At 57.2% G+C, this 11,631-nt stretch overlaps 1 protein-coding gene across 1 annotated transcript; it reads right to left on the reverse strand.

The window, feature by feature from the left end:
• Positions 1 to 5,956: 5,956 nt before the first annotated feature.
• Positions 5,957 to 9,456, reverse strand: LOC308356824 (asialoglycoprotein receptor 1-like). The gene is made up of 9 exons (XM_080826129.1): positions 9,094 to 9,456; positions 8,797 to 8,880; positions 7,433 to 7,549; positions 7,221 to 7,316; positions 7,064 to 7,135; positions 6,876 to 6,962; positions 6,636 to 6,787; positions 6,456 to 6,562; positions 5,957 to 6,356 (listed from the first exon to the last, which is right to left on the reverse strand). The coding sequence occupies exons 2-9, from the start codon at positions 8,861 to 8,863 to the stop codon at positions 6,200 to 6,202; spliced, it is 855 nt and encodes a 284-aa protein (XP_080682255.1). The 5' UTR covers positions 8,864 to 8,880; positions 9,094 to 9,456; the 3' UTR covers positions 5,957 to 6,199.
• Between the last annotated feature and the right edge of the window lie 2,175 nt (positions 9,457 to 11,631).

The following is an 11,631-nucleotide window of genomic DNA, read 5'->3' on the forward strand; positions in this document are numbered from 1 at the left end:
CAGCCTCCTTTCCGGAGGTCGGCGCGGGGCCTCCGGTTGCCCCCCAACGCGCCCCCCAACGGCGTGCGGACCCAGCCACCCGCTTGCCTTCTGCCCGGACTCGTCCAGCCCAGGGCCCGCGGGGTCGGGGACCAGCACAGACCAGCCCCGAGCCGCCGCGGGACTCGCGGGGCTCGCGGCTGCGGGAGAAGCGCGCCCCGTCCCCCCGCCCGCGCGCGGTCCCTGCTTTCCCGCTCCGGGCGCCGGGAGGACCCCCTCCTTCCAGCCTTCCTCCCAGGCTCTGCTTTGGGGACCCTCAAGCCAAGACAGGTCCCTGGGGGATTCTGACTCATTGCGACCAGTCGACGTTAAGGGAGCGTCCCTGGGGCCGCCGGTCGCTTTCCCTGCTGCAGGGAGCCGCGCCTCCGTCCGCCCGCACGCGGCGTGGACCGCAGAGCGGGGCCCGGGGCGGGGGTGCAGAGGGGCGCCCCGGCGGGCAGGCGGGAGTGAGCACCGTCCTGGGCCAGGGGAGGCGAACGGCCCGAGAGTCTCTCTGGGGGAGTCAAAACTCCGGGTGGCCGTGGGCGCGTGTGTGCACGCGTGCAGGTGCGGGCCGCGCGTGTGCGGGTGTGCGCGCCTGAGCCCCGCCGCCCAGTTCTCCAGCCTCCGGCGCCTCGCCCCCTCGGAAATACGCTGATAAGCGCGTAACTCGCCCCTCCAACGCCGCAGCCCTCCCCCGCCCGCCTCCCGCCCGGCGATCCAGCCCCAGCCGCCCTCCCACCCCACCCCGCCCATTCCCGAAAACTGTCAGCTTGAGGCAGTAGCGAGCCTCGAACAGCGACTGGAGAGGGGCCAGGGGATCAGGCGGGGGTTTTCTGGATGGGAAAGTCTTCGAACACGGAGAAGCTGCAAGGAGGGGAGAGGAGAGGCTGAACACGCTGGAGAAAGCAACCGTCTCTGCGTGCGAGTTGAGGAAATATATAGCACTCGTGGGCGGGTTTGGGGGGGAGCGCCGTAGATGCGATTACATTGTATATATTATGTTGCGGGCTGAGTCTTTTCAGCTCCGTTCCTTTAGGACCTTAAAAGCATGATGCTCGCCTCGGGGCTCCAGCTGTCACCCCCCCCCACCCCTCTGCAGCCTCCACCGCCAGCTACAAGGAGGGGGGCGGGGAGGGAGGAAGCGGCCCCTCTCGCTACCTGCACCCCAAGTTTGCACATGATGGACTCCCTAAAACAGAGAGAATACACATTTACTATAATATCCTCTTTCACTGTTGCATTGTTGTTGGTTTTTTTTCTTGTTATTTTGTGGAGTTCTTTATATTCTGGATGTTAATTACTTGTTATAAATGTCGCAAATATTGCATCCACATGCTCTGCTTGTTTCTAACTTTAATGAAGTCAAGCTCTTTCTTTTCTTAAGATTTATTTATTTGTTTTAGAGAGAGAGAGCAAGCACCAGCGGGGGCAGCGGCAGAGGGAGAGAATCTCAAGCAGAACCCCCCCTCCCCCACCCCCACCTCCCCCACCCGGCTAAGCCCGGAGGCCAAAGGAGGCTCCGTCCCAGCACCCTGAGATCACCACCTGAGCGGAAACCAACAGTCCCGTTGCTCAACCGACTGAGCCACCCAGGGGCCCCTGCTCTCTCTCTCTCTCTCTTTTTTTACTACTTTAAATTTTTTTTAAGAATTTTATTTATTTACTTATTTGACACAGAGAGAGAGATCACAAGTAGGCAGAGAGGCCAGCAGAGGGGGAGGGGGAAGCAGGCTCCCTGCTGAGCAGATGTGGGGCTCGATCCCAGGACCCTGAGGTCATGACTCGAGAAGAAGGCAGAGGCTTAACCCACTGAGCCACCCAGGGGCCCTCAAGACTTTATTTTTAGGTCGTCTCTACACCCAACATGGGGCTTGAACTCCCAACCCCGAGATCGAGTCACATGCTCCACCCCTGAACCAGCCAGGCACCCCCAAATCTGTCCCTCTTTTCTGTAGAAACAAAACCTGATGCCCCCATACGGCACTTGTAACAAATCTATTATGTCCTATTTTCCAGGTAAGTCCTATCTTTAGGCCCTGCCACTTTCGATTCCCCTCTAGTGAACAAAGTAGGTCCAAAAGTGGAGAGACTAGCGTGACGAACACCCACGTAGGCGCCGCTGGCCTCAGCGATCACCAGCGTGTGGCCAGACGCGTCGTCTGTGCCCTCCCCACCTCCCCGCCCCGCGGCCACTCATGTAGCTCAGAGCAAATCCCAGACGCACCATTTCACCTGGAAGTCCTTCGACATCGGGATTTCTAAAATAGAGCCTCCGGTTCTTAATTAACCCTGATACTATTATCAGACCAGAAATCATTGACAATAATGCCTTATCTAGTTAGTAGTGCAAGTTCACCAGACTGTCCCATAAAGTCTTTTTACAACTGGCTTGTTCAAATCAGGATTCAAAGGCCCCACTTTGCACGTACGAAGTATGTCTCTTAAGGTCCTCTTAATCTAGAAAAATTCTGCCCCACCCCACCTCGTTTGTCTTTTGTGTTTTCCTGCTCATTTATTTGTTGAAGAAACCAGACATGCGCATGATAAAATCATCCACTTTCTGGATTTGAAGGAATGCACGCCTGTGTGTGCGTTCCCTGCCCCGCTGAATGTCCCCTAAACCCGTCGCTGATGCTAGAAGTTCAATCCGCTTCAGGTTCAAGGTTCCCTGAGAAGAACACTTCACAGATGATGCTGGGTGGCCCCCACGGCCTCACAATGGGAGATGCCGCGTGTCTGCAAATTTTTTTTAAAAGCTGACCTTCTCCTTTCTAATACTTTTATTCTCATTACTCACTCTGGATCCACCTCCGTAAGTAGCCCAAGTGGTCTAGGTCCTGGCTCCAGGGGGCTGTTCTCGTCTGTCTGCGTTAAGGATCCTGGTGGCGCGGAGGGTGCGAGGGACTTACACACTTTTCCTTCTGGACCAGAGGCGAGGTCGCAGCTTCCCGCCCCCACCTAAGCGCCGTGCTCAGCTCCAGTCTGTGCACTGTCCCCACTGTCCCCTGTACACTTTCCCTCGCCCTGGTTCCACCTCCTTTTCTCCTCCCTTCCTCAAGCAAACACTTGAATGGGTTTCACGTGTCCTTGAAAACGTAAGGATCCTTGAAAATCGTGTAGCGCTGTCGTGACCGTGGGCTGTTGATTTTTATCGATGCGATTGTGTTCTAGACTGCATTCTGGCTTTTTGCTTTTTTCCATTCAGTGCTGATGCGAGGGCTCTCCACACTGCTGTGCATACGTGTAGTCACTGTTGGTTTTTTCCATGAAATATACTTTTGTTATTTTTTTCCAGCTTCATTGAGGTATGATCGACAAACAGAAATGATTTATGTTTTGGTGGTACAGTGTGTTTTTTAAGCATGCAGTGGGGTGATTTCATACACATATACATTGAGAAATGAGTCCCACTCTCTCTCTGTCAAACTAAAAAAAAAAAAAACTTAACTTACAAAAACAGGTGAGGGCCAGGATTTGCAGACTTCTGCTCCACATCGATAAAATCTCCTTGCCTTTTTAAAAAATATTTTATTTATTTATTTGCCAGACAGAGATCACAAGCAGGCAGAGAGGCAGGCAGAGAGAGGAAGGGAAGCAGGCTCCCCACCGAGCAGAGAGCCCGATGTGGGGCTCGATCCCAGGACCCTGAGATCATGACCTGAGCCGAAGGCAGAGGCTTAACCCACTGAGCCACCCAGGCGCCCCAATCCCCTTGCTTTTAGCTGAAATTGGACCCCCAGAATATAGAGTCCGCTTCTCAGCCCCTTTTGGGGCTGTTGCCCTGGGACCAGTCCCCGTCAAAGAGATATAAGCAGAAGGGCACGCGGCTTCCAGAAGCGTCCTCACAAAAAATGTCCCAAGCTCTCTAGTCTTTTGAAAGGTCCTTTTCTCTGCCTCTTTCCTCCCTTCTCTTGCCTGAAAGGCGTCATGGCTGGAGCGGGGCAGATATCTTGGAAGACTGATGGAAACTATATAGCGAGACTGTAGATCAACAGAAAGTCCTAAAAAAGGTTGCCGAATGCTTTTTCCACATTATGCGACTTTCCCTTTTGTACTCCCTGGGTCTCCTGTACTCCCTAAGTCTATTTTATTAATAGGTTTTTCTGATGTTAAACCATCTTTGAATTCTTTTTTTGCCCCCACAAGTTTTTATTTAAATTCCAGCTGGTTAACATACAGTGCAGTATTGGTCTCAGGGGCAGAATTCCGTGATTTATTGCCTCCATACGTCACAAGCGCCCTCCTTAATCCCCATCACCTGTTTCACCCACCCCCCGTCACCATCAGTTTCTTCTCGGAAGCTCAGAGTCTGGTTCTTGGTTTGTCTCTCTTTTTTTCCCCTTTTGCTCATTTGTCCCGTTTCTAAATTCTACATAGGAGTGAAATCATCTGGTATTTGTCTTTCTTTGACAAACACGTTATTTTTTGTTTTTAGATTTATTTTTTTGAGATTCTATTTTTTTATCTAAGAGAGAGAGAGCACAAGCAGGGAGAGCAGCAGGCGGGGGGGGGGGGGCAGGCTCTCTGCTGAGCAGGCAGCCTGATGTGGGGCTCGATCCCAGAACCCCGGGATCGAGACCTGAGCGGAAGGCAGACACTTAACCAACTGATCCATGCAGGTGCTCCTGATTATTTATTTGAGAGGGGCAGGAGGAAAGGAGAGAGAATCTCAAGCAGACTCCCCACTGAGCAAAGAGCCTGATTCTGGGCTTGATCTCATGACCCCAAGTTCATGATCTGAGCTGAAATCCAGAGCTGGATGCTTAAACGACTGAGCCACCCAGGCACCCCAGCATGTTATCTTTTTACTATATCATTTGTTGGGTTTGCTAGTGATGTAGATAGGAATTTTACCTTTCTGGTCATTATAGTGGAAATTCTCTATGTGAAATTTGTGAAATCTCCTTGATGGGCCAGTATTTGCTCAATTTTTTTTTTTAAATGCCCCAAGCTCGAGTAGAATACATATCCTATGGCTGATGATTTGTTAGTAAATCCCTGCCTTCCATTCTGAGGGGCTTTACTCTCTTTCCAGTCCCTGGAGTTGAAACTGAGCTTATTTCCATTCAACCTTGGTTTTTGTTTTTTTTTTTTAAGATTTTATTTATTTATTTGACAGAAATCACAAGTAGGCAGAGAGGCAGGCAGAAGGGGGTGGGGGAAGCAGGCTCCCTGCTGAGCAGAGAGCCATATGCGGGGCTTGATCCCAGGACTCTGGGATCATGACCTGAGCCGAAGGCAGAGGCTTAACCCACTGAGCCACCCAGGCGCCCCTCAACCTTGTTTTTTTAACAAACGTGCTTCTGTCTGTACGGCTTTCCTCCTGAGAACCACCTTACACCGTCCCATGTTTCATTTTTATCTTCTCTTATACTCAAAATGATCTGGAAAGATGGTGAGCTGTTTATATACTGATAGATCTTCTTGTCTCTACTTTTGCGTCTGTTTCATGTTTGCGGATCATCCTGCCTCTGCCCTTGTGGGTTTCCGAGAACTCCCATCCTGGGCTGTGGATTCTGTTTATTTGGGGGGCCTGTCAGCCACGCTCCTGGATTTCTGGCTTTCTTCGAAGTTTTGGTGGTTCTCGGTGCTGGACTCATCTTTGCCTGCACTGTATTTGTCGCCTGTCTGTGGACACTGCTTCTGTCCACTGAAATGCACGCAGCAGACACCAATGACTTTCATTCAAAGCCCTTGAAGCAGTGGACACATGGTGGGGGTGGGATTCTGGTCCTGCCGGACGGCTGCAGGTGCAGCGGTCCCCAGCAACGGGTCACCTTTACAGGGGAGACTTCGAACAGGAGCCCTACCTCCCACACCTGTAAGCACCAAAGCCCAAGGGGTTCCCACCAGACCCCGCGGCCTGCCCCAGGCTTCCCACCCACCAGCCCACTCCCGATTCCCAACGCCCAATAACCAGACCACGCAGGGCGCGTTTAGAATGTTTCTGTTCTTTTTACTCTAAAAAAGGTTGACCCTACCCAGCAGGCTGCCGCTGGTGACAGGGTTTCCGTCTCCCCGCCCCTCCAAAGGTGACTGTACGCTCCTCGGACGTCGTCTTTCCCCTTCCCTTGCAACCCTAGGTCGCCCCCCGCCCAGGCGGTGGCGGAGGCCCCGCCCCGGAGGGTCACGCGGCCGGCGGAGGCTTCGAGGAAATAAATTAGGGGAGGGGAGGCTCCTAGCTGGGGGGCTCGCGCGGCGTCTCGCACACCCAGCGGTAGGGCCTCTGGCACACGTCGTCGTTCCAGCGGCCGTCGTCGGTGAAGTGCGCGCAGTCCTCGCCTCCCCCGAGCCCGTGCCCGTACCAGTCGTCCGGCTGCTCGGGCCTCCAGTTCCTGCGGAGACGAGCCGCTGTGCGCCCCCCGCACCCCCACCCCCGGCCGCCTCCAGCCGAGCCCCGGGGACGCGCGGCACCCGGGGGCGCGCACACTCACTTGAAGCCCGTCTCGTAGTCCGTCCCGTCCACCCAGTTCCAGAGCCCGCTCTGGTCCGTGAGGCCCATCCAGGTGTTCACGGGCCCCATGTGGTGCTGGACAAACTTCTGCGGAGGGGCAGGGGCGGTGAGCGCTCCCCGGAGCCCCCCGCCCCCCGCGCGCGAGCCCCGGGCCGCTCACCTGCTCCTCCCCGGAGTTGACGACCACCAGGTGCGCGCTCTCCAGCCGGCAGTACCGGTCCGCGTCCGGCCAGGGCTTCCCGGAGCGGGAGAACCAGTAGCAGCTGCCCTCGAACTCCAGCCAGTTGACGGGGCAGCAGGTCCTCGCCGAGCCTGGGGGGCAGGGCAGGGGGGAGGCGCTGAGGCGCGGCCCGCGGGCAGGGGGGCGGCCGAGCGCGCCGGCGCCCCGCCCGCTCCTCACCGTTGCCCTGCAGGACGGCCATCTGACAGCTCAGGCTGCGCAGGTCCGACACGAACTGCTTCACGTGGAACAGCAGGCCCGAGTGATCTGGGGGGAGCGGGGCCGGGGGTCGCGAGGTCGCTCGCGCGCGCCGCGACACCCCGGCGTGGGCCCGAGGGACCCCGAGTCCCACATGCCCGGTGTCTGACCTTCGCTCAGATCCTGCTGCTGCTTCTCCAGCTGGGACTCGAGCGACTTCATCTTCCTGCCCACGTTTCCTCCTGGAGAGACACCGGCTCAGCGCCCCCGCGTCCCTAGCGGCCCGCCGCCCGCCCCCCAGCCCCAGCCCCAGCCCCGCCCCCTCACCCTGGCTGCTCAGGGCCTTGACCTCGACCTCCGTGGTCGCCGTGAAGTTGCTGAAAGTCTCTCTCAGGGCCTGCAGCTCCCCCCGCAGCTTGGAGTCTGGGCGGGAGAGGGTGTGCAGGGGCCAAAATGAGGGCCCTGCGCCCCCCAGCACAGAAGCCCGCCCTCTCCCACCCCCGTCACCGCCCCCCTCGGCCCCCTGCCGGGGCACCCACTCTGGGATCCGATGACGCAGACGACCACCAGCAGCAGGAGGCCGAGGCCCAGGGAGAGCAGGAGGAGGCAGGGTCCCGAGCAGAACCTCCGGAACAGCGGCTGCGGGGGCCGTGGCACTAGCAAGAGAGGGCAGCAGGGTCTCTGGGACACAGGGGCACCTGGGCCGCTCTGGGGTCGCGGGAGGTGAGCGGGCTAAGGCTCCTCTCCCGGGCTCGGAGGAAGCGTATGGATTTAAAAATCTGGGTCGGGGGCCCCTGGGTGGCTCAGTGGGTTAAAGCCTCTGCCTTCAGCTCGCATCATGATCTCAGGGTCCTGGGATCGAGCCCCGCATCGGGCTCTCTACTCAGCGGGGAGCCTGCGTCCCCCCCCCTCTCTCTGCCTGCCTCTCTGCCTACTTGTGATCTCTGTCTGTCAAATAAATGAATAAAATCAAGAGAGAGAGAGAGAGAGAGAGAGAGAAATGAAATGAAATGAAATGAAATGAAATGAAATGAAATCTGGGTGGTCCGGGACCGGAGGGGCCAGAGGCCGCTGGATGCGGGGGCACCCAGTCTGGTCCCTCCCCAGCCCGCCGGGGCCCTGAGCCTTTGCTGACACCTAGTGGCCGGACTGTGTCACTGACGCTGACGAACCCCGGCCCCGCCGACAAGTTCCAGCTGGAGGAGCAGGAGGAGCGCGCGGCTGGCTGGGGTCACTGGGCGCGCCCCCTGCCCGGGAAGGCTGGGAATAAGGAGGAGGTTTATTCCTCTCCCCGTGAACCCCACTCCTCTGGCTGCGCGCAGGGAGAGAAGACCGAGTAACCGGAGTCCCCCAAGCCGAGGCTCCCGGCAGCCTTTCCCCACACCCATCCCCAAGGACCCTCCCGCTCAGCCCAAACGGCATCCCTGCCGGCAGGAGAAAGAAGGGGGTGTCTTTGTCGGCCGGGGGCCTCACCCTCCTTGGGTACTTGGTCCCTCAGCCTCCTCACAGAAGTCTGACCCCTGGACCAGACGGTCCCAGGGACCCCGGCATTCCCGCTCACACACACTCACCAGGTGTTAGAAGGAAGAAGGGGGGACCTGAGGTCTCCCAGTTACTCCTGGACCTCTGGATCTGCGCCCCCCGCCCCCATGCCCCTGGGCTGTGGGTGACACGGCGAGGCTCAGGAGGGCCTCTGGAGGCCTGGGAGTCCCGTCACCGAGAAAGGGACTCCAGCCCCACAGCTGACACCCCCCCCCAAGAGGGGCGGCTCAGACTGGCTTCTGGTGAGTGGGGCAGACCCAGAGACAGGGTCAGGGGTCCCCGAAGGAAACGGGAGCCGAGGCAAAGGGGCCAAGGCCACCTCTCACTCACCTTTCAGAACTGGAAGGAGACGTCCCCTTACCTTGTCGGAGCTGGTGGTCATTGTCCTCGCTGTCCAGATGCTGAAGATCTTGATAGTCATTTGTCATGGTAGGGCTGGCTGGACCTGGGCCCAGGACAAGGCGGGGGTTAGGGCTGGGGCTGGAGCCGAATGGAGCCGGCCTGTGGCGTCCAGTCCGCTTCTAAATGATCGGTGGCTCTAGGAAAACTTTCTCCCGTCCCCTCCCAGGCCTGACATCCGAAATTGATCCTCTGAAGTCTTCCCACCCGGCACCCCCGCCCCATTCTGAGGTCCCCCTGGCTTTCTTCCCCCTTTTACTTGCTGACAGTCTTGAGGTGGGCTCCTGGTTGAGCAGGTCCTAGGCTAAGAAGGGAGCTAGAGCCTGGAGCCTTGGGGTGCACGGACAGCCCTGGACGATGGGAGGGAACGGAGCAGGGTCCATACGAGGGCCCGGAGCACTGCGTGTCTGTGTGTCTGTGTGTCCCAACACTCAGAACCTGGCATCCCCAGTGCCCGGGACTTTGGACAGTAAACAGAGGGGGAAAGGGATTTGGAACTCTGGAGATGTGTGGAATGGGAGTGGGGGATGGGTCACCCCTGCCCTCCTCCCCAGGGAGGGGGACTCTCCTGATCTGTCCCCCTCCCCCTCACGCCCCTGCCAGTCACCTCACTAATTTCTGCAGGGTTTGGGATGGGGAGCCCGGCCAGGGGTGCACCCTGTCATTTCCTTCTGCCCCTCCCTCCTTTCATTTCCTGCGGCTACATTTCCCAGAATTGTCGGTGTTTCCAAATATCCCTGGCCAGGATCAGGGAGCCCCACACTCTGCTTTTGCCCAATCCGGGCTCTGACCCTGGTATCCGAGCCTGGGCCCCAGCCTCCCGTGGAGGCCCAGCGGCCAGGCTCTCCGGTTTGGAACTCCCTGGCTTCACTCTCCCAGGGAGCGAAGTCCTCCAGACAGTACGGGGGCGGTGGGGGGAGAGGCAGGAGAGCAGGTTTTCCCGCCCCAGCTGGGGCTTGTGCCAACACGCTCCCATTGGCTCCTACTGTGTGGCCGGGCTTCTCACCCGTGAACTCCTCTCATGAACCCCAGAGCGCAGTCCCGTTTGCTGATGAGGGAACACGCCCAGCAGGTCAGAGCTTACCCAGGGTTATAAAGTGCAAGGAAGGATCAGAGGGAGGCTCCCGAGACCTGTGCTCTGGCCCCAAAGAACCCGGACCCCGTCCATCACCGCGGCTGGGCCCTGGGGTCCCCAGGAAGCCGAAGTACAGACCCTCACAGCCCCACGGGGCATTCAGGGAGGAGCATGTGGGTTCAAATTATGCTAAATTCGAAATCGGGCAATATTAAAGATGTTAATTAGTCTCGCTTTAGGCCCCACAGGAAGAGGTGTGCAAACCCGATGTTACAGTCACTTCAAGGACAGAACTAGACTTTATCACGAGAGTCTTACGTTACATGAGACCTTCGGGAACACGGTCCTTGCATGAAATATGAAAGGCCTGGGCGCACCCTTGTCTGTGTCCCGAAAAGCCCCCTGTGGTTTGCATGCCTGGGGCTGTAGCCAGTCCCCCTGGGGACCACCGGGCTGTGAGCTCGACATTCTCTGATATCATCACTCGAAATCTGGTTTATTCAGGCCAACAGACCTCCGATGTTTCAGGTGCCACAGCGGCTTCTCTTGCAGAAGCAATGACTGGGAGGCCGCTGGAGGGGGCTTCTGGGTAAGGGAAATGTTCTGCTTCTCGGTCGGGGCCCCGGTTGCACGGGTGGGCTCCACTGGTGAAACTGAGGAAAGCTGTGCACTTCGGACTTGTGCATCCCTCTGCTTGCGAGTTACCCTGAACACAATGTTTCCGAAATCTGGTTTTTACCTATAACCACAATCCCCAAACCCAGGGATCAGGGAGCCAGATGCACGGATCGGTGCTGGCAAATGCCTTCCAGAGAAATAGTGTTAGAACGGGAGTGCAAGGTGATAACACAGCGTGAGGAAAGCCAGACGAACCACACGACCCGCTGACCGACCGGGCCCCTAATTTACAAGCCAGCCTCCTGCAAGATACCAGAGATGTAGTCCGCAGAAACTCCAAAGCCGCCAAAAAGGAAAACTCTGCCACGGCGGTGGTGCGTTTATGCTGAGAATTCACCACCCCTTACATTTGTTCCTTTAATAATATCTATCTTGGGGGCTCCTGGCTGGCTCAGTCCATAGAGCACGTGACTCTTTTTTTTTTTAAGATTTGATTTATTCATTTGACAGACAGAGATCACAAGTAGGCAGAGAGGCAGGCAGAGAGAGAGAGGAGGAAGCAGGCTCCCTGCCGAGCAGAGAGGCCAATGCGGGGCTTGATCCCAGGATCGTGAGATTATGACCTGAGCCAAAGGCAGAGGCTTTAACCCACTGAGCCACCCAGGCGCCCAGAGCACGTGACTCTTGATCTCGGCGTTCGAGCCCCACGTTGGGTGCGGAACCTGCTTTGAAAAAAAGAGAGTATTTTAAAACTTTTTTTTTAATTTATTTATTTGTTAGAGAGAGAGCGCGAGGGAGCACAGACAGACAGAGTGGCAGGCAGAGGCAGAGGGAGAAGCAGGCTCCCCGCCGAGCAAGGAGCCCGATGTGGGACTCGATCCCAGGACGCTGAGATCATGACCTGAGCCGAAGGCAGCCGCTTAACCAACTGAGCCACCCAGGCGTCCCGAAAAAAAGAGTATTTTAAATTACGCAAGGTCTTCAGGGATATAGGGCCTCGCGTGATGTTAATTCTCTACTGCTGAGTAACTAAGGAGCACAGACGTGGGGGCTTAAAACAACACCCGTTTATGAGCTCACAGTCCCTCTGTGTCCTCTGCTCCG

Source organism: Martes martes (assembly GCF_963455335.1).
Source record: "Martes martes genome assembly, chromosome: 16".
Lineage (NCBI taxonomy): Eukaryota > Metazoa > Chordata > Mammalia > Carnivora > Mustelidae > Martes > Martes martes.

Bases quoted from the DNA above. Each gene is read 5' to 3' on its own strand.
- LOC308356824 (XM_080826129.1), bottom strand. From the start codon at position 8,863: ATGACAAATGACTATCAAGATCTTCAGCATCTGGACAGCGAGGACAAT. The intron at 6,963-7,063 runs GTCAGACACCGG...CGCTCCCCCCAG, and splicing joins GCAGCAGGATCTGAGCGAAG to ATCACTCGGGCCTGCTGTTC. The intron at 6,563-6,635 runs GTGAGCGGCCCG...GCCCCTCCGCAG, and splicing joins TCAACTCCGGGGAGGAGCAG to AAGTTTGTCCAGCACCACAT.